This window comes from Bos grunniens, chromosome 26, assembly GCF_055505025.1.
Source record: "Bos grunniens cultivar Pamir isolate PY7600 chromosome 26, Bosgru_T2T1.0, whole genome shotgun sequence".
Classification (NCBI taxonomy): Eukaryota; Metazoa; Chordata; class Mammalia; order Artiodactyla; family Bovidae; genus Bos; species Bos grunniens.
Genome location: NC_141190.1, coordinates 13,738,960 through 13,761,867, shown reverse-complemented (window position 1 = coordinate 13,761,867; position 22,908 = coordinate 13,738,960). Strand labels below are relative to the sequence as shown.

Genomic DNA, 22,908 nt, shown 5'->3' with positions numbered 1-22,908 from the left:
TATACACATATAGTAGGGAGAACATGATAAAGGAGAGAGAATGCTAAAGTATTAACATTTTGAATATCTGGGTAAAGGGTCTAAGGGAATTCTCTTTACTATTACTGCAACTTTAAGTCTGAAATAATTTACAAATAGAAGTTAAAAAGAAATCCAGTTTGTAAGGCACTCTACCTTGTTAATTTAAAAGATTAGAAAAAGGTTAAAGTACAGCTCTAAAGTATTGCTGAAAATGAACAAATAAAACGGAATTACCTGCTCGCCTCTGTAGATAACATACTCAGCTAATGCTAGGCCATTTACACTAGGTCGGCCAGTGACTGAGTGATGGCCTGGAGGAGAATGCGCCATTTTCATTGCACTGAACTGCAGGAAAGACTTTCCCAAGGTTACACGGCAGAAGAGCAGCTGCCTGTAACACGCGAAAACGGAAAAGATTTCCCTGAGACAAGGCCATACAGGGCAGTTTTATTTATGTGCACTATATAAGCTTTGAATGCATTTATACATAAACACAATTGTTTTCACCATTTTACCCTTTAAAGAGTTTTTAAAGAATATCTTCTACTGTTCTCACTAATGAAATAATTTGTCACTTTAATCCTCAGTGTAACTATAAAATACTATCTTAGAGAGATTATAATAATCTTTAAGTGATACTGACTCTGCCATCCTGCTTGTATCCCAGCAAAAGCACAAATCATAGCCCAAGTGAAGAGGAGGAGGAGGTTTTAAGGGACTTCCATGAAGTGTCTTACAAAGGTGAACATTTATCCAGATAAGTCCTATTGATTCCACTTTCAAAATGTATCTTTCTTCTAAATTCTACTGTCACTATTAAGGCCAAATTGCCCAAATTTCACTTGGACTATAACAATGGCCTCTGAGCTACCTTTTCTGTTTTTATTCTAATAAATTATTTTCCATCTAAGCTACTGGTGATTTAGGGAAAAAACAAACAGCAAAAACCATAAATCAGATGACACTACTTTTCTACTTAAAACCTTTTAGAGACTGTTCACTGTGCCTAAAAGAAAACCCACATTTCTTATAATGATCCCAAATTCTCCAACTTTACTTTGTGTTCATTACACCTAGACACATTAGTTTTTCTTCCTGCAGGCCAAACTTTCTTGCCCCAAGGCCATCAGACACGCTGCTGCTTTAACCATCTAGAATGACATGTTCTACCACTCTTCAACAGGCTAATAGTCATTTTTCAAGTTTAGCTGAAATGTTTCTTCTTCAAATATGTCTTTCCTCACCAGAAGTTTAGGTTGTATTACTTTCTCACTCCCCAAGGGCATATGATTGGCCTTCCTTAGGTCCAACGAACTTTTTGTTATTTCACTGCTTCTCTCTCTAATCTACTTTTCTTTCTACAGGAGAAAAGGAGATTTGGTGGCCTGATGATTCTGTCTTCAAAGAAGATAGGCTATATTTTTTATTCTAAATATGCTCTTTGCAAATTTTCTTAGCATTTCTAATAGATTTTCTATTATAGTCACAATCAATCCATGATAATTCAGCATACAGAAATCTTAATTAATAAATTTACTTCCAGACATACAAGCATTGTACTTCAAAGACAACTGAGAAGAGGTACTAGAACACTGCTTACTATTAACAGTCAGAACTATTTAGCCTCCAGATGATACATGACAAGTAAAGATAGCAGTGTTCAATTTACAGACTCTCAAGAAATTACAAGCCTCCTAGCCATTCCAACCTATGATCTAAAATAGAAGCGGGTGGGAGGTCATACCCAGGAGGTCTGGCTTTAGACACCTACATGAGTCTAAGTTTAGAGGGAAAACAGTAAGAACAAAACATAAACAGACAGTCTTTGTCTCCCTTTAGGACTTCAGGCCTTCACTTTGGCAGCCCTTCAAAATCAGCTGGGAAGCTTTTAAAAATCCCATGCCCAGACCAGACCCCCAAGTGAGAATCTCTTGAGGGTAGGACACAGTCATTAGTAGCTTTTAAAGCCCCTCAGGTAATTCCACTGTGCTGCCAAAGCTGAGAACTACTGCTCTAGGGTTTTTAGATCTGTGATCAGAAGCTTCAGCATCCCCTAGGAACTCGGTAGAAATGCAAGTTCTAGTGCCCTAGCCCCAGACCTACTAAATCAATAATTCAAGAGGCGTGGCATAGGAGTTTGTGTTTTAATAAGCCCTCTAGGTGATTCTGAACTTGCTAATGTTTGATAGCTACTGTTCTAGGTCTTTATAAGCAGTGCTCTAACCACAGAATAAATTTCAGTAATTAATCTTACTTGATTTTTCAAATGGTGAAGATTATTTACCTACAAGGATTTTATCAACTAGGGCCAAGTCATTTGAATGATTTTAAAAACTAAGCTCCACTAGGGAACTAAAAGTAGGAAAAAAAGAAGTACAAAGTAATTCTTTGATAATGTGCTTTCTAAAAGGACTGACATGCTGATATGCTTTATTATAATTTTTTTCTGAGTAGTAATATCACAAATTGACAATTAAAATCATACCACAGTGGAGGAGAGATTCTCTCATCCATTGCCATGAAATGATTAGGTGCAGCAAATAATGCCATTTTATTAATAGCATTTGAATAGATTTTTAAACAGTCCACAATAAAACTCTTTCGTGCCCAGCAATATTTTCTACTCCATATTCTGAAAGCACTGTGTGTTCCAATGATTGAATGATGTGAACAGATCAAATGCTTGTAACTGTGCTTGGCTCTTACAGACCATTTAAAAAACATAAGCTACTATTAGAATCAGTGAGAGGACCAAAGCAACCTGAACTGTGCCTCACTTGGATTCCTAGAGTGGTCCAAGATAATGTCTTACCTGAAAATTTCAATATGGAACCAGTTCTTATCTGATTCTTATCAAAATAAATGAGAAAAGCGATCTCTTACCTGTGGCAGATGTAACAAGATCTGTCTTTATGTACTGGACATCCAGTACCTCCTCCAATTCCATATACATACTGATTGCTTTTGGAAGAGTTTTCAGCAAAATAGATCCCAGCTCCAAACATGCCGCCTATGTAGGCATGCCTTTCATCAAAGCCTTTATGGATAATTGCATTCACAAAGGGAGACCCTACAAATACATATAAATAGGTAACATTTTTAAATCACAAGTAAAGGAATAAAAGCTAAAGCGTCTTAGAAGTTAAATTCTTTCTTTTTTCTTCAATTGTTTGATTCCACAAAAATCAGAAGGCACTACAGCCAACCCATTCCCATGGTGCCCTGCGTGAAAACAAGTCAGCTTAGATATATGATGGACTAAAATCCCACTACTTAAGGCTCCAAGCAGTGAGAGGAACAGACATGAGAAGAAGTTAAATTCTGAATTAACATACATATATCACCACCATGATAAGCAAAACCGAAACACAACTGTCAGCTGGCTCGCTACTTTAGAATAGTTATTTTAGAAGAATTGCTAATGTGAATGAATGTTTCTAACAGGGTGGTGGTTCGGATGCCAAAGTGAGGACACATACAGATTCAACTAGGAAAAACGTACAGATCACCAGAAAGAAACATCAGTGCTAGAGTTATCAAATTCCCGGCTCCAAATTCACACCAACCCACAATCAGGAGTCTCATAATTGACCTCCTATGGCCAGGCTGAACACAACTAGGTCATGCAATGACACCCACATTCGTGTACTTTTCCTAGATACCCTAAGCGGCTAAAGTGACCTTTTCAAGTTCATGCTTTTCTTCCTATTTCTCTCCTATTCTTCCGCTTCTCTGCCTTTATCACTTGCTAGTACCAGATTCCATATGCAAATGTGGTGTGTTCCTTCATTCCCTACATACTGACTTCTTTCTCCTCCTTCCTTGCATGCATGCCAAAAAGGAGCTCAGCCAAAGACCAGGAGGTACTAAGCATGGAGATCAGGTCAGGGAGGGCAGTGAGGCTGGGGCTTGGGAAAAGCCAATATGACACAGCTAACTGATTCATCAAGATTAGTGTCCCTTTTCATAAAGGGACAAGGGAAATACACTGAATTCTGCTTTACAGAAACTAAAGAACAGAATAACTCACTTGAATTAACTTGGAAAAACCATTTCTATTATAAAATAGAAAAAGTCATACATTACAACCCTTAAGTCAATACATAAATAAATATCATGTTCTGTGCCAAGATTTTATCATGACAATTTTTAGGGTGTTGAAATGAGAAGTACCATTGAGATATTATATACTAATTCAGTCTGCTATAGCCATTCTTCCAGGGGATTGTGAAATTTAAATACTGTATTTTATAGAACTTTACCAAGTCTCTAAAAATTTTTTGCAATCAAAGCCAATTAAGGAACAGATTGGAACTATCATGGGTAATGTGCTTAAAGACTTGATAAACACTACACTAATATCTATATTCATTTTTTCTATAAACTTGAAATATCAACCACCACCACCTGCCGTGTTGCAACATAAATAGGAAATTTCAAAAATGACAAGTAATGGTGCTCAGTAAAACTTCTCAGAAAACTCCACAGGTTCAATGACAATTATCTTTTTGCACCCTGGACACTTAGAAGCACAGTCACAAGAGGATGTACATATTCTTCTGAGGCAATTTTCAGATCCTCCTTTAATTCAATCAACCAGTTAAAAGTAACACACATCAATTTTCCAGAGTAACCCTAACACACAAAATGAATTACATACATACATACATACATACATCAGTTCAGTTCAGTCGCTCAGTTGTGTCCGACTCTTTGCGACCCCATGAACTGCAGCACGCTGGGCATCCCTGTCCATCACCAACTCCTAGAGTCCACCCAAACACATGTCCATTGAGTCGGTGATGCCATCCAACCATCTTATCCTCTGTTGTCCCCTTCTCCTCCTGCCCTCCATCTTTCCCAGCATCAGTGTCTTTTCAAATAAGTCAGTTCTTCGCATCAGATAGCTAAAGTATTGGAGTTTCAGCTTCAACATCAGTCCTTCCAATGAACACCCAGGACTGATCACCTTTAGGATGGACTGGTTGGATCTCCTTGCAGTCTAAGGGACTCTCAAGAGTCTCCTCCAACACCACAGTTCAAAAACATCAATTCTTCGGTGCTTGGCTTTCTTTATAGTCCATGTATGGGCACATCCATACATGACCACTGGAAAAACCACAGCCTTGACTAGACGGACCTTTGTTGACAAAGTAATGTCTCTGCTTTTTAATATGCTGTCTAGGTTGGTCATAACTTTCCTTCCAAGGAGTAAGCGTGTTTTAATTTCATGGCTGCAGTCACCATCTGCAGTGATTTTGGAGCCCAGAAAAATGAAGTTTGGCACTGTTTCCACTGTTTCCCCATCTATTTCCCATGAAGTGATGGGACTGGATGCCATGATTTTTGTTTTCTGAATGTTGAGCTTTAAGCCAACTTTTTCACTGTCCTCTTTCACTTTCATCAAGAGGCTCTTTAGTTCTTCACTTTCTGCCGTAAGGGTGGTGTTATCTGCATATCTGAGGTTATTGATATTTCTCCCAGCGATCTTGATTCCAGCTTGTCCTTCTTCCTCCAGCCCAGCGTTTCTCGTGATGTACTCTGCATAGAAGTTAAATAAGCAAGGTGACAATATACAGCCTGACGTACTCCTTTTCCTATTTGGAACCAGTCTGTTGTTCCATATCCAGTTCTAACTGTTGCTTCTTGATCTGCATATAGGTTTCTCAAGAGGCAGGTCAGGTGGTCTGGTATTCCCATCTCTTTCAGAATTTTCCAGTTTATTGTGATCCACACAGTCAAAGGCTTTGGCATAGTCAATAAAGCAGAAATAGATGTTTTTCTGGAACTCTCTTGCTTTTTCCATGATCCAGCAGATATTGGCAATTTGATCTCTGGTTCCTCTGCCTTTTCTAACACCAGCTTGAACATCAGGAAGTTGATGGTTCACGTATTGCTGAAGCCTGGCTTGGAGAATTTTAGGGATCACTTTACTAGCGTGTGAGATGAGTGCAACTGTGAGGTAGTCTGAGCACTCTTTGGCATTGCCTTTCTTTGGGACTGGAATGAAAACTGAACTCTTCCAGTGCTGTGGCCACTGCTGAGTTTTCCAAATTTGCTGGCATATTGCGTGCAGCACTTTCACAGCATCATCTTTCAGGATTTGAAATAGCTCAACTGGAATTCCATCACCTCCACTAGCTTTGTTTGTAGTGATGCTTCCTAAGGCCCACTTGACTTCACATTCCAGGATGTCTGGCTCTAGGTGAGTGATCACACCATCGTGATTATCTGGGTCGCGAAGATCTTTTTTGTACAGTTCTTCTGTGTATTCTTGCCACCTCTTCTTAATATCTGCTGCTTCTGTTAGGTCCCTACCATTTCTATCCTTTATTGAGCCCATCTTTGTATGAAATACAGTCAGCAAAAACAAGACCAGTAGCCGACTGTGGCTCAGATCATGAACTTCTTATTGCAAATTCAGACTGAAATTTAAGAAAGTGGAGAAAACTACTAGACCATTCAGATATAACCTAAATCAAATCCCTTATGACTATACAGTGGAAGGGAGAAATATATTTAAGGGACTAGATCTGATAGACAGAGTGCCTGATGAACTACGGACGGAGGTTCGTGACATTATACAGGAGACAAGGAAGGAAGACCATCCCCAAGAAAAAAAAATGCAAAAAAGCAAAATGGCTGTCTGAGGAGGGCTTACAAACAGCTGTGAAAAGAAGAGAAGTGAAAAGCAAAGGAGAAAAGGAAAGATATATCCATTTGAATGCAGAGTCCCAAAGAATAGCAAGGAGAGATAAGAAAGCCTTCCTCAGTGATCAATGCAAAGAAATAGAGGAAAACAACAGAATGGGAAAGACTAGAGAGCTCTTCAAGAAAATTAGAGATACCAAGGGAACATTTCATGCAAAGATGGGCTCAATAAAGGACATACTTATATACATATATATATAAAGAGAAAATATGAATAGTCAGTATTATCATTTCTATACTTTTTCTATTATGGTAATCTTATTTATAAACTATATCCATTCAAAACATACAAATCAAAAGTTTGAAGACACAAATATAAATGCAAAGATTTACAGAAATAATGTTTGTTTTTTAGAAAATGATATGAGAAATATATAGATTCATTATTATTTCAAACCTGACAAAAAATGTGGAGGAGGATGATGGCAGGTAGGGGGAGAGGAATCTTACCATGAAATAGCATTCTTTCATTTGCATGGTTGTGGTTTTCTTCAGAAACTTCTTTTCTCCTATGAGTGTATCTTTCCCATAGTTTCTTGTTACAAACTTTCTGAATCTATAAAAAGAAAGCAGCAAAATAAAAATCTCTGGATCACAATAATTACTTACCTACTTGTTAATCTTAACCAAAAATGGGCCACATAGGACCAGAAGAGAGGTAAAACTTTTCTCTGAAATATAAATTACGTATTATTTTTAGTCAACTAAAAAGCTTTGTCACAACCATAAAGATGAAAATATATGTACATTTTAGAAGTCAAAAACTACAGATGAGAAAAAGTTACATATGGCTACATGTAAAGGTCAAGAGTACTATTAATTGGTTAAAATACTTCTATTCTCACTTTAGAATTATTACTAAAACATGTCCAAATCAGACATACTGAGTTCTGTATGGAAGTGTAAGAAATAAAATAGTGTAAGAAAATAGTGTAAGAAAGAAAATACTGTCTTTCCCCCAACTGCTTTTTCTGGCTCAAAGTACCATCTGTTTTTAATTAAAATATTTGATATAGCCACACCAAACAATCACACCCCCCCACACACACACCCCCTCTAATATTTCCTCTATTCTTCCCTATCCCTCCAATTCCTAAAACTTTTGTTTGGAGAAAAGTTTTAAGATGGATGCTGGTTTCGCTAGGAGTATTTCTAAGTCAAAACTCACAATCCTAGTGCTGCTTTTCAGCTGTATTGAGGGGTGCTACAGCCCCCTGCTGGTCCAGAACACATCTGGGAGCTGATGGTTTTAGTCTAGGTTCAAATTAACTCAAAATACCATCAAAGACATAATCAAAGCACACAGACTGGCATAAACAGAGCTCATTCATGTTTTTTAAAAAAGGGAACAAAAACAAAAGTTTTATCAGTGAAAACACTTGTATTAGATATTGTACTAAAATATCTTTCTAGAGAAAGAGAACAGCATACCTCCCAAATTCAGTAACTCTAGAAATCAAACCCATATTCTGTTCCTTGCCCTCACCGTTAACAAACCTTGGCGTATTTTGTTACTGGTTGCACACAAAATGCCCTTGACTAAAATCTACCTATAATAGGAATAATTATTTGTTACAGTAATTATTATTATACACGTGTTTATGAAAAGAAAACTCAAGATGTCACTCAGGTCATACCATGATACGAACTAATGAAATACAGCTCCTGAAATAACCCTTGCACCTGAATAATGTGTATTTATTTTATGTCATCTTCTTTCTAAATAGTAAGAACATAACGATCTTGATGAATAACTCTAAAATATGAGATCTATTGGTATACTCAGAATAGTGTATTATTGTGAGACAGTAACACAACACAACTGAAAGATTTCATACTATTCACCTTTCAGTTTAAAATTTAGGTATCAGAGATACTTGCCACATTATAATAGTTAACAGAAAATCACTATGCATCTCGAGTATACAGTTTGGTTGCCATACAGCTTTTAAAAACACCAAGCAAATTAGCAAAGCTGAAAAGGCCCTGAGCAGAGTACCTGATGTTAGTTAAGAGTCAGTGCTCTCTTTAAGGTATTTTTTTAAATGACTATTTCTGGAAAGATGAAAGGCACAGAGGGAGCACTACTAAAATGACCAAAAGACGGTATTATGTGTGAGGACTCACAGAAACCCGGAACAGACACAATTAGGACAAACCAGAAACAAACCAACCATGGTGTAACTGTAAAGATGGGAGTCCTTCCATGAGCCACAGAAAATTCAAAAGTACTGGAAAAAAGTCAGCAAGAGTACCTTAATAGTAGTGTCCATATTTAAAATCCTAAGCCTACAGGACTTATCATCCAAGAATGAGAAGTCATAAAGCTTACTAACAATGGAATGCTTATTCTAATCCATAATAGATTCCTTAATTTGTCGTATTTGCTGAATGTCAACCGTTAAGATAATCCTGTATCTTGCCATTTAAACTTATTTAAGTTTAAAGATTAAACTTAAATACTCTTTAAGTTTAGAGATTATTTAAAGCATAATCTCTAGACTTAAATATGTTAACAGGCTGAACTAGTAGGCAGTACAGAGACTGAGGACCTTAATTGCCAAGGACACATTCCTTCCCAAAATACCCCTGCCACGGGAAGGACTTACTGGGCTGCACACATGACGTTCTTTTGAGAGTTAATCATGGTTTCAGGCTTCTGAAAACTATGGTCACAGTGAACTTTATTTTCACTGACTTATTACCTTGAGAATATTGTATCTGTTGAAGATCCCACCTGCGTGACCTCCATCTCTGTGCTCTCGGACTGTACTCTGCATCTGATGGAAACACATTTCAAAAATATGTGCATTAGCTTGTAATTCTTTTCTGATTTAGGGAACACAGTTCTTGACTCATGTGACTCTTAAGACAAATTAGGTTTTTAATATTTTTGTTGTTTAAGGAATGAGTTCTATAAGTTTGCAAGAACTACTTCAAGAGACAGTGCATAGTTGATACAATCAATCCAAAAATACCTATAGGTGAAAATTATATAACGCAAACTACTGGACAAAAGGCAACAAGCAAATGCACAGGTGAGCCAAACATACAAAGCCAACCAGCTGGCACACTAACAAACAAAACCAAACCAATGATTTATCTGTTCCCATTCATTTTGCTCTCATAAAGCACAATTTATATTTCACTGAGAGTTGGAGTTTCCTGAGATTTACTAAGCCTCACTCAACTTTGTATCTCTGTGCTCAGCTCACACATACACAGTATGGTGTTCTTCAAAGCGCCGGGCGCCATTTTAAGACTTTGGTGGATACAAGAGTTTTATGGCAAGAAAGTTAGAAAAACATTTCCTAGATAAGTAGCATCCACATGTTCTGGGTCTTGTCTAAGATACAGGGCTTTGCAATTGCCTTCATGAAGGAAGGGAATATTAGCAACCTCTCCAACAGAACTCTGTATATTAATTGCAACGCTGAACCAAATTATTAGAATTAAAGCTTACTGAGATAGTGTATTTTAAATGCTGATTTTGTAAGTTTTCCGGTGGTAGAGTGAGGGACAATTAAAAACTCCTGCTACATACATGTTCCAATAGATCTGGGAACTTCTGGGAAATTCAGCTGCTGACCTGACATTTATATGGTGTATGAACATACCTCTTCCTCTACAGACTGAAACTCTTTATCTTCAGCAGACAGATCAATGAGAATTGTTCCACTTCCAGAGGTGTTCAGAGTTAAGTATGGGTTAAGACCTATCAAATGAAATTTGAAGGTTAAAAAAAAAAAAAACTTGCCAGAATCCTCCTCCCTGCCCCCAGTCCACAATAAACATCAACCCAATACAACCACCCAATTTATCTGATGCTTATTACTAGTTCTTACAAGTTTTTTATTTGGGGACAGTTTAGATTTATAGGAAAGCTGAGAGCACCGGGAATTCCTGTGTGCCCTCACTCCACTCTCTAAAGTCACCATCAGCAACATTAATGTTCCCATTTTATACAGTCACAGCACACATCAAAATTAAGTAAATTACAGACTTTATTTGGATTCTACCAGTTGTTCCCCACTAATGTCCTTTTAGTTTTCCAGGATCCAAACCAGAAAATTACACTGCACTTAGATGACTATTTTTTTGACCTTAAAAGTCATAAGGGTTTTGTAAGAATAGTTCTGAAAATCTTTCTATTCTTTATCTCCTATGTGTCATATGTTTTCTTCTTCAAATCATTTCCTTTACTAACTAAGCAGCCCTTTCAGCATTTGGTCCCTTTATTTTTTGTAAAACTGAGAAGAACCTAGCATGGCCACAGGTAATTTTAAATTATCTAAGAATGAGAAGTCATAAAGCTTACAAATGGTGGAATGCTTATTCTAACCCATAATAGATTCACTTCAGCAATGAATTTATCCTATTTTCTGACTGTCAACAGTTTAGATCATATATACTTTCATATTTTTACTCTCACAAAAGCTTTTAAAATGGAATCTTACACAGGATTTTCTAATTTCTTTGTGGTATCTATTAACACAACTCTCCTGTAATCTCTCCAAGATCTCCAGAGCTCCACTGTTTTCTCAGGTAGGACTCAAGTCCTTTTTTGTTGTTGCTCAGTCACTAGGTCATGTCCGACTCTTTGCATGACCCATGGACTGCAGCATGCCAGGCTTCCCCGTCCTTCACTATCTCCCTCTCCTGGAGTTTGCTCAAACTCGTGTACACTGAGTCAGTGATGCCATCCAACCATCTCATCCTCTGTCATCCCCTTGTCCTCTTGCCTTCCATCGTTCCCAGCATCAGGGTCTTTTCTAGTGAGTCAGCTCTTCGCATCAGGTGGCCAAAGTATTGGAGCTTCAGCTTCAGCACCACTCCTTCCAAGGAATATTCAGGGTTGACTTCCTTTAGTATTGACAGGTTTGATCTCCTTGCTGTCCAAGGGACACTCAAGAGTCTTCTCCAGCACCACAGTTTGAAAGCATCAATTCTTTGGCACTCAGCCTTCTTCACAGTCCAACTTTCACATTCATATATGACTACTGGAAAAACCATAGCTTTGACTATATGCACCTTTGTTGGCAAAGTGATGGCTCTGCTTTTTAATACACTGTCTAGGTTCGTCATAGCTATTCTTCCAAAGAGCAAGCATCTTTTACTTTCACGACTACAGTCACTGTCCGTAGTGATTTTGGAGCCCAAGAAAATGAAATCTGACACTGTTTCCACATTCTCCCCATCTATTTGCCATAAAGGGATAGGAATGGATGCCATGATCTTCATTTTTTGAATGCTGAGTTTTAAGCCAGCTTTTTCGCTCTTCTCTTTCACCTTCATCAAGAGGCACTTTAGTTCTTCTTCACCTTCTGCCATTAAAGTAGTACCATCTGCATATCTGAGGTTGCTGACATTTCTCCCAGCAATCTTGATTCCAGTTTGTGATTCATCCAGCCTGGCATTTCACATGATGTACTCTGCATATAAGTCCTCTGCTGCTGAGTTAATGCATGGCAGTTTCCCTCTGGAGACTAAGAGCACTGTTCTGGTCTGAATAACAGAGCTATCACAAACATGCCAAACCCTAATAACAATGTATAGGTATGGCTGCATTATAATATCTACGGGAAGTATGACAACTATACAGAGGAGGACATTTTACAGAAAAAACACTTAACAGAATAAAGTCTGTGACAGACACTGGACTAAGGCATCTTTGAACGTCCCAAGAAGATACTCATAAGTGCTGAAAGATCAGAACGTGTAATCTGTTGACTTGATGCACTGAATACTAGCTAAGGCTGTTAAGTCAGCAAGGTAAGAGACAGTCAGAAGTTTGCCACTGGTTCTAATTTGCAAACTGGGTATAATGCCAGTATTATACAGACTCCTAGCTGCAAATGAAGATAAGGCAGGTGGTAACTTCATGCAGAAAAGTGACCCTGATGTGCTAGACCAGACACAGTCATTCTGTGCTGCTGTGGTGTTTCTCCTCCACATAGGAATCAATGTTCCTACTCAATGCAGCTGGATGTCATCAGAACAAGCAGAGGGCCAAAGGCGGCAGGGAGGGACGCACCTCTGCCACTTGGAAGCAGTGTATCTGCTTCTATCACTGTTTCCTGAGCCTGTAAACAGTCTTAACTGCCTCCCTACCAGGTTCACAGTGTTTTCTAGTAGAGGCACAATGGCAGTCCAAAACTGAGGGTTCCAGTTCCTCTTCATACTAACATTCCAAAAAGCCTCGAGTCTGCCCTCTTCTTTATCTTATAAAATTCTGTCTTCTATACTAGCAATATTTAAGACCATCTCACATTTTAAACGCTTTGCCCTAGTTCCTATCAGGCAAATAAAGTGCATCTACCTTTAATCAATCCCAATCCAGAATTTCAGTTTAAAGCATTCCTTAGCTTGAATCACAGAACTTTCAAAGTTCTCTTTTTGTTCCTCAAGAGATAGACCGTATCCTGGATAGCATACATTCTTTCCTCAAAATTCCCTCAGTTTTACTAATGGAGGTTTGTCTTTAACCCCAGTTGTATAGCCAGGTCTTCAATTATAGGAGGCTTCTAATCTCAGGGTACATCACTCCCTCAGTTGAACAAGAAACTTAAAATGTGGTTCTGACAACTAAAATAACTCATCTTTTATACCAAGACCTGATATACAGGAAGTGTGAACATTTCCAGAACAAATGCAATTTGCATTTTCCTTATGTATCAACATTCAAGAGAAATAAAATATTATTCAACTTTGTTTTATTACGTTTCCTTAGTTGCAACATTATTGTTTCCTTGTACTTTTACAGTAAGTGTTTAAAATGTAACTATTTACAGCAAAAGAGATTTACAACATTATTTTATGGGCAGGCCTGAACACCTAGCCATTACCTGTTATGTTACCATATGAGATATCCAAGTTTCAGATCTTTTAGAACCATATAATTTTTGAGCTACAATAACTTCAGAAATGAGTGAATGGAAATAATAGAAAAAACTTCAGAGCTAAAATAACACCCATATTTCTGAATGGCCCAGACACTTCACTTAGGTTCACAGAGTTAAAGGCAGCAGTTCAGGAAGCCTAACAGTGGCAGATTTAAGATTTGACTCCAGGTTTCCCGAATCCTCATTAGTATTCTTCTTATCAAGTGGACTATTACAGATTTTAAAATTATCCTTGAGGGGTGCCTTTATGCAAGCTGCTAAACTGACGATAGCAATGACTTAAAATGAAATACCTTGTTGTCCAGAGATAAGTCTCTCAACTCCTTTAATTAGTTTGTGTCTATGTCCATAAGCATTGATTCCGATCTCTTTCAACTCCTTGTGTCCCATCTCAACTAATACATCCAACGTGATCTTACAAAAGAGAATGAAACCGTTTAGAAGACTTGTTTGGAAGACATTCATATATTGGTGTTCTCACAATGTTATTAGACTTGTATTTCTGAACACAACATAGAAATGAAAGCATACCAGCTATTAAACTAAAACTGAAAAGTTGCAGTTAATTAAACAAAAGTTGAATCAAGAACTAACCAAAAACATCATTATTTTCATTTAGTATTTGAACCTGAGTAGAATTAAACTGCAAAACAAAAATACATTTTCAAGTTAACCACATTTAGGTGCACTATTTTCTCTCTTCCACTATCACTTTATATCCAACTATTAATACAATGTCTTAATGTAATGTGCCTACAGATTCTGCACTATGTTAACTGGTAACTTTAGCATCGTTGTTTAAACGAACCCTTTTAACTCTGAATATATGATTCCCATTTTGTGAAACTGAAGGCATTCTTTAAAATCCTGTATTATTTGCAAACCTTTCATGAAGCTTTCTTTGAATAGTCCGGCTTGTAATAACTCTTTCTTAGAATTTCTATGCCAAAAACTTAATTCTTCATATGTTCTTGATAATTTAACTAGATTAAAATTCCTTAGAGGTACAAGATACAAAAATTACATTTTCTGAACTCAAAAAATCAGTAAATGTATTCTGACAGAAAACTTAAATTAGGACTATTCAAGAAAAGCCCAGATACATAGTTTGTGGAGAAGGCAATGGCACCCGACTCCACTACTTTTGCCTGGAAAATCCCATGGACGGAGGAGCCTGGTAGGCTGCAGTCCATGGGGTCGCTAGGAGTCAGACATGACTGAGCAACTTCACTTTCACTTTTCACTTTCATGCACTGGAGAAGGAAATGGCAACCCACTCCAGTGTTCTTGCCTGGAGAATCCCAGGGACGGGGGAGCCTGGTGGGCTGCCGTCTATGGGGTCGCACAGAGTCGGACACGACTGAAGCGACTTAGCAGCAGCAGCAGCATAGTTTGTGTGTCTATATAGCTTCCCAAAGTGGTTAGCAACGTGTCAGGCTTAGAGCGGGTAGTGATTGATATAAGAGAACTGAACAAACTGAGGTCAAGGATAACTTATCTTTAAGAAATGCATAAGCTAGATTTATTCAAGAAAGCTATTTTGTTACCACACAGAAACAATTTTTATGTGCTAATAAACTAAACATGACTTAGTGAGTAAACAACAAGAGCAACAAACTGAATGGGAAAAAAACAAGCCAAATTAGAAGAGGGATTGATTTCCAGTCCTTACAAAAAACACACATCCTTTTCAGTCCTCAATATGTTGAATGGTTCAGGGCATTTCAAAAGTTTCTATTTTTCCCTTGAGGTTCCCCAAAACAACAAACCAACTGAAACAACTCATGTACTTACCTGTTCTCGCTCAAATATATCCATTAGGTGTTCAAGCCCAAGATTTCTTACAAATTGAGTTATGCTAAAATCTATTCCTGGAACTGGAAAATAAAAAAAACAACACAGAATTTCACATCGGAATAATGTATATCAACATTACAAAGGCAAAGTTTTGTGATATTACATGTATAAAGAATATAAAGATGAAACAAAATGTAACAGCCATCACAATATAATATTAAACTTAACATCAAAATTACAAAGAGGACTTCCATGGCGGTCCAGTGGTTAAGACTCTGCAGTCCCAATGCAGGGGCCACAGGTTCAATCCCTAGTCAGGGAACTAAGAGCCCATATACGTGCTGCCATACCAAAAAAAAAAAAGTGAAAAAAGGTATAAAATTTCATCATTAAAAGAAAGGGCTAACCAAGGAGGCACTCACATGTTACAAAGAAATCTTTTCTTTTTTAAAAATTTATTTTTAATTGTATCTTTAAAATAAGTTTTCATACAGCTTAAACTAATATAATATTATATGTCAATTATACCTGAATGTAAAAATGAAAGTTTCCCTATCTTAGGGTAAAGAGACTGTAGGTATATGTGTCTTTTTATTTTCTTTTTTGGCAGCACCATGTGGCTAGTGGGATCTTAGTTACCCAATTAGGGACTGAAACAAGGCCCATGGCAGTGAAACTGTCAAGTCCTAATCACTGGACTACCACAGAATTCCTTTCCTTTAAAAAAAAAAAAAAAACTCAAAATTATAATACGCTGGAAGAGATAAATAAAGGCATAGTACTCAACCAAAAGGATTTCTATAGCTTTCAAAAAGGTTGTTTACATCTAAAGAGTAGGTTAACATTAGAACCTCATCAAGTCTGAACGTAGAGGGAGAAAGTTTCATTAGAATTCAATAATATTAAAAATGATTTTTCAGCAATCCAATATCAGTTATTTTGGCTGATATTGGCTGATATCTCACCTTCCTTTTTCTCCAAACTGGAAGCACCCTCTGTTCCACTTGAACTGACTACTGAAGATAGCTCAGAAAAACTGCCAGACAAATTGTCGAGACTGCTGGCTGCAGAAAGGCTTGATGGGCTGGATGGACCTGAAGACAGAGCATCTGCGGTGGCTGCTGGGCTTCTCATGCCATTGAGCACTTGCGGTTTATAACACGAAGGCAGAGCGGAAGGGGGCATGGCTGCTGTCAGGAGGGCACTGACATCATCTGCCTGGAGTAGATGTCAGATGGAGATGAAATCCGCAGTAAGCAGGTGTAAAACTCTACTATACCCAACAGAATGCATTAAAAAAAGAGACAAAGCCCTAGCAGATTCGCACTAGAATTGCTTATATAAAGATGATTATTTTAAAAAGTGAAGCAAATAAGTGATATTCAGCTAAACTGTTATTAAATGTAAAACAGAATATAGAACATATACTCTGAGGCATACAAAATAGAAGTTTAAGATGTGGCAAAGCAAGAAAAAAAATCCTAAGACATCATGATTGAAAAGTACTGTAATTAATTTTAGAAATATAAACTTTAAAAAGTAAGATCTGAAAACTTTTAAAGGCATTCTGAAGTAATTCGATCTATGTGGAACTTTAGCAAACAGAATGATGGTTGATTTTTTGGGGAAAAATTTCAGCAACATATTTGTTTCTCAAAATCGAACATTTGGAAGGGTAGGGAACAAGGATATAATTTTAATCAAATATGCCAGAATGGAAAAAAATCCCCAAATTTACTGGTATATTAATTTAATTAGTAACAAATACTATTCTTTCGGTGGCTCAGTGGTAAAGAATCCGCCTGGCAAGCAGGAGACGTGGGTTCAATCCCTGGGTTGGGAATATCCCCTGGAGAAGGAAATGGAACCCACTCTAGTATTCTTGCCTGGGAAATCCCATAGACAGAGGAGCCTGGTGGGCTATAGGCCATAGGGTCCCAAAAGAGTCAGACATGACTTAGCAATTAAACAACAACTATTTTTTTACAATGCTCAATTAAGACACCAAGTAATTAACATTCAGCAAGAAGTAATCAGGACTTATTTTCATGGCTTGTCATTTATACTGCCTTTTCAATCCTCATCTTCTTTCCCTGAATCTGAGGACTCCCATGACACTCATAGTTGGTATGTAACATTTAAAAATAATAATAGCACAATTTATTGGATGCCTCTTATGTACCTGAGAGCATGAGGTATATCCCCTCATTTAATTCTCACATTAACCAAATACATTTTACCTCCATTTACAGATTAGGTAACTGAGGCTTTGAGGTTAAGCAACCTGCAAAACCATACAACTGTTAAGTGGTAGAGCTAAAATTCTAAGGCAGGTCTGTTTGACTCTAAAGCCCAAGCATGTTCTCTAGGGCACCCTGTTTCAATGTCACTTAATTATATCTAGTGGACTAACACATGGGTGGACTGAATTAAAAAAAGTTCACTTCTAAGTTAGCTTGGAACTGGAAGGACATTTCCCTTAAGAAATAATCTTGCAAATACAGTTGAGCTGTCAGCCTGCTTAGAAAATTCTATCCAACCAGCTGAACTAAATTTCAGTTTCTCAATGTAACTTGCAACCATGGAATCTCTCGGTAGAAAGCAATCTGCAAGACAGACTCTCTCCTTCTCCATCTCAAGAAGAATTTCCTCTCCCTTTCCCTCTACTGCTCTGGGTCAGTGTCCTCAGGGGCAGAGGCAAGAGAGGCACCTGAGTCACAGTGGCCGCAGCAGAGGCTGGAGGCCACAGTGTAGACACATGTAGGAATTTTCTCAGGAGAGGAAACGGAAAAAGGACTTCCCACAGAAAACTGGAGGAACAAACTTGTTTCATGAACGGTTTTGGCGGGGTATGCAATAAAACCTTTGAGATGAGACAGTGTTTGGAGGGAAGAAAATGTCTATAAACCAGGCTCTGCAGCTGCATGCTGGAGGCAACGCTCCCGGCTGGGTGGTTCATAAAGACCCCCGGGCCCATACTATCTTGTGCCCCTTGAACGCTGTTCATGAAGTGCCCTGCCTGCTTGTTTCCCAACTACTGTAAGCAGTATACCTTATACTTCTTTTTCCCATTTCTAAAAGTACTCAGCTTACAAAAACTGATAATTCTACTATTTACTTATTATATTTTAATACCAAAGAGATCCAAAATTTAAACCAAGCTAAACGCCAGATTTTGCCACATTCACCAAGAAAACATTTTATATATATATATATGCCAAGGGAATTTTCAGAACGTCAGGAAAGCACTGAGATTTTTCAAAAATCCCATCACTTACTGAAACTAAATCTAAAGGTGTTTGTCCTTCCTGATTTTTAAGAGTTGGATCAGCTCCATGGGCCAATAATAACGCACAAAGCTGTGTTCGTCCCTTCTGGGCTGCCTCGTGCAAAGGTGTGAAAGCCCATTTGTCCGTAGCATTGACACACGCATTATATTTTATTAGCAAAGCTGCTACATCTACATGCTGTAGAAGAAAATAAACCTGTTATAGTCTGAATTATTACTTTATTATATTGTAGTTCTTAAAAAGACACTAGCTATACTCTAGAAATGAAAAACTGTGTTTTTTCTCCATCAAAATTTATGGGCTACTGATTAGAAATTACAGTAGTAGACATTTATATAACTTGAGAAAATATCCAGAAAATAGATAATACTACACAGAAAGAAACTACACTAATGGAACTTTAACAATATCTCATTTAGGTATTATAACTGCTAAACATCAATTTACAAACCTGCAGCCTTCCTTAATTAATCAACTGAAGATGTTCAATACTGATGATTAATATTCAAGGCTATTAAATATAAGTCAGAAACAATGCATCTGATCTCAACAGATTTGTATGACCCCAGTGGATTTTCTGGGTACCAACAAATAAACAAAATCACTAACATCTCACTGAAAATAAGAGACGTGTGCTGAGGAAGGTAAAATAACGGAAGACAAAACGTCCACGTCAGACAGCAAGCTCCCCGCAAGCTGCAACAGCCTGAGAATGGAAACTTAGAGGTTATTTACTCTTTAGCGCTCATATTTACTTACTTCTCTGTAAAATGAGAAAGTCAAACTAAATTTCCTTTGCATTGTAACACTGATTTTCACTGAGAAAACTGCCGGCATTTTAAAAGCTAACATGAAAGAACTTACGCCGTAAGATGCTGCATTGTGTAAAGGGATAAGTCCTCCTTTGTCCTGAGCATTCACATCAGCTCCATGCTGTAGGAGATACTCCGCAACTTCTAAATTATTATAACCAGCTAATTCAGGAAAGAAGTAAAATTACTTTTATTTGTTAATATAAAAATAGCTACATATATATATATATATTTCTAAAAGATAGGATTTTTAAAATAAGAGATTTGATAGAAATCTGAAATTCTCCAATGGAATCTACTAAAGATTTAGCTTATGAAAAAAATTGCCCACTGGCCTCAAGTTGGAAATTTTCAGTGATGAAATTCATTTCTTTTTGAGATTCTAAGGTTATATTGGCTGATTTACTTAAATAGCTCCTTTTAAAACCTTCTTACCAAAGTCCCTGCCTTCATGGTTATTGTATATACAACTTCCTGAACTCAGGTAAATGGTCTCAAGGCTGCAAGCAAAAGGCATCCAATCATACAAAAGCAAAGTTAGGAACAGAAGTGGCTGGCAGAACAGAAGACAACATATCAGTGGGTCTCAGGGTCCCATTTCCTCAGAATATCACAAAGACATGCTTTTTGTCAGAGAGAATGTAAGTGTACACATCTCTATGGGCAGCAGAATCTACTGCTGCTAAAGCCATGAAGTAGTAAAACTGAGTATTTTATAAATGTACTATAATCCCCCAGCTGTCATCTTGGGAACCGACAGCTATCTTAGTATGTGTTCTTGGTAAAAAAAAAAAAAAAAAAAAAAGATGTATTGATATACTGTATCTGACACATAATCATAGTTTGAAAGCAAATCTGGAATTTAACTTTGCCAACATAAAATCAGCTGTCACTTGAAACTTTAAAATAGTTCAAAATATATAATTCATTCACTTTTACTGCAGTTTTCAGCCTTTTGCTGAGACATCGAAAGCAAAAAAAAAATTTCAGTAAGATCAAGAAAAACAAAACTACCGTAAGCTAAATACACCAAATCCAAAAGTCCTTCCATGTCTCAAAGCATAATACTACGTAAGTGAGAAACGTTCTGTGTGTACAATGTATTTGCCACTTACAAAGATAACACAGACTTACAAAGTAATAGTGTTCTAGATAAGCTACCATTCAAAGCCTAATGTAAATAATTATGCACAGCACAATCCCAATCTGAGATCAGGCCACATTTTGTCTTACATAGACTACTAACTCCTGATTGCCAGAGGAAGAAAAGTCTCACCTCACTTTGTTAGCATTTGTGGTTTATCACTTCCAAAATGCTCTGAAAGACACAGAGATGGAGTAATTCTTTCCCTTGGCCTGTGGGGTCCCAACTCACACGGGGTCATAATTTAAAGGTCTAAACCACAAACACTAAAATGATCTCTCATGGGACTTAGCTGGTGGAAATGGCTGGGACTCTGCTTCCATTGCAGGGGGCCTGGGTTTGATACCTGGTTGGGAAACTAAGATCCTGCATGCCACACCAGGCATGGCCAAAAAATAAACAGAAACTCCCTAGGAACATAGTTGCTCACAATGTGAGACTGAAAGGAACTGAGAGAAGAGCACTTCCCACACTACACAAAGTGGCAGAAACACCTGCATTCCTTTTTTCTCTTTTTAAACCATGTATATTTATATTAATCTGTATGGGTCAAACATGCCTATGATGCAACTCCACTAAAAGACTAGTAGCTCAGTAATTGTAATGACCCATTCCCTAGCAACTTTTTCTTCTTTTTTTAAAGGTATATGAATTTTTATTTAAAAATTGTTATTATTTTTTGGCCACGAGGCTTGTTGGGATCTTAGTTCTCTGATCCGGGACGGAACCCACGCCCCTGCAGTGGAAGCACAGTCTTAACCTCTAGACTGCCAGGGAAGTCCTGCTAGCACCTTCAGTGCAGCTCAGAAAGCTGTACTGAAATCACAGTGCTGCACTTCATGCAGTGAAGACAAAGACAGACCGTGCCGGTTTCATGAGTGAAAACTCAGAACAAAAGTTAGATACTCAACTATAGCCCCCAAATTTCATATGGTGAAGCCCTGATCATTAGTACCTTAGAATGTGACTGTACTTGAAGATAAGGCCTTTTAAGAGGTAATTCAGTTAAAACAAGGCCGTGAGGGTCAGCCCTAATTCAACGTGACTGCTGTCCTTATAAGAGCAGAAGTTAGGACATAGAGACACCAGGGATGCACATATACACAGAAAAGGCCACGTGAGGACTCAAAGAGAAGGTGGCCATCTGCAAGCCAAGGACTGGGGCCTCAGTAAAAACCAATCCTGCCAACATTTCCAAAGCTGAGAAAATACATGTCTGTTGTTTAAGCCACCTAGTCTGTGGTAATTTGTTAAGGCAGGCCTTACAAACTAATACAAAAAACAACAAGAATTTTATGTCACTTTTGGAAGTGTAAAGACTTTTTTCTGCTTCTGTTTAACAACTATCATTAGAAGAATTGAAAATTTTAACTTTCCATCAGGAAGGCTGACTCAGGCATATTTTTAAAGCTTCTATAGCAAAAACACATTCACCAAAGATGATTCAAACAACATGATAACCTGGAATAAAGGTTCTAAAGCACATGGAGACTGGCAAAGCCACTTCCAATTATTCTTACTGAATGTAAATTGCTATACTAAAGAGAGCATGGCCCTGTACAAACACTCTAGTGTATACGGTATTAGAAGACACCTGATTCGAATCTTTCAAATTTACTTACAGGAAATATTTTACTCAGGTAAAATGAATCTTAGATGTGCCAGCCTAAATCTGTGACACTTCGTTCACCTACCTGCTAAATGTAAGGGTGTTGAATGCCGGCCTTGGGTATCACGGCAGTTTACATTATCTGGTGAAGACAGCTTCTTTACTCTGGCCAAACAGCCCTTCTTGGCAGCATCCAATAAAGCTGCATCTCCCCGAAGCAGATCCTGAATATCTGTATCTCCTTCTTTCACCAGATCCAAAGGGGTGTTTCCATCTCTGTTTTTCTTTGTGGGGTCTGCACCATGCTGGGCATGTGAAAAACAGAAAGGGAAGATTTAGCTTAAGTTTGCCTTTGGATAACAAAAAAATAGTCAATCTATTTTATACAGACACTTAAAGGTTAACATGACTATGAACAATGTTAATACACAAAAAATTACAATAAAAAAGACACTTAAATATTACTGAGCTTTAATAATGCAAGAATATAACGAAAATTTTAAACTACATTCAAAACAAAGTAGTATTTCATTAAAAATTACCTTTCACATATGCTATTTTGTTTTCACAAACATTTCAACGTTTGTATAAGGTATAAATTTAACTGCAGTCTTGTTTTTAC

The 22,908-nt window shown here is 37.5% G+C and overlaps 1 protein-coding gene and 1 non-coding gene across 3 annotated transcripts in view; both read right to left on the bottom strand.

Annotated features, from left to right (window-relative positions):
- The window catches only part of TNKS2 (tankyrase 2), a 65,387-nt gene that overhangs the window by 2,909 nt on the left and 39,570 nt on the right, over nucleotides 1-22,908 (bottom strand). The window contains exons 16-26 of one of the 2 annotated variants that reach the window (XM_086378554.1): nucleotides 22,372-22,591; nucleotides 19,586-19,695; nucleotides 18,710-18,898; nucleotides 16,397-16,649; nucleotides 15,429-15,511; nucleotides 13,928-14,048; nucleotides 10,350-10,447; nucleotides 9,438-9,512; nucleotides 7,183-7,288; nucleotides 2,905-3,091; nucleotides 256-412 (exon numbers count right to left, since the gene is read on the bottom strand). In XM_086378554.1, coding sequence (XP_086234680.1) covers nucleotides 256-412; nucleotides 2,905-3,091; nucleotides 7,183-7,288; nucleotides 9,438-9,512; nucleotides 10,350-10,447; nucleotides 13,928-14,048; nucleotides 15,429-15,511; nucleotides 16,397-16,649; nucleotides 18,710-18,898; nucleotides 19,586-19,695; nucleotides 22,372-22,591 — 1,599 coding nt within the window. The remainder of the gene's footprint in view (nucleotides 1-255; nucleotides 413-2,904; nucleotides 3,092-7,182; nucleotides 7,289-9,437; nucleotides 9,513-10,349; nucleotides 10,448-13,927; nucleotides 14,049-15,428; nucleotides 15,512-16,396; nucleotides 16,650-18,709; nucleotides 18,899-19,585; nucleotides 19,696-22,371; nucleotides 22,592-22,908) is intronic. The other variant, XM_086378552.1, reaches the window with a different exon arrangement.
- Nucleotides 3,186-3,328, bottom strand: LOC147344042 (small nucleolar RNA SNORA79). Its single transcript, XR_015155918.1, has one exon. It is a non-coding gene; the product is annotated as a small nucleolar RNA SNORA79 (small nucleolar RNA).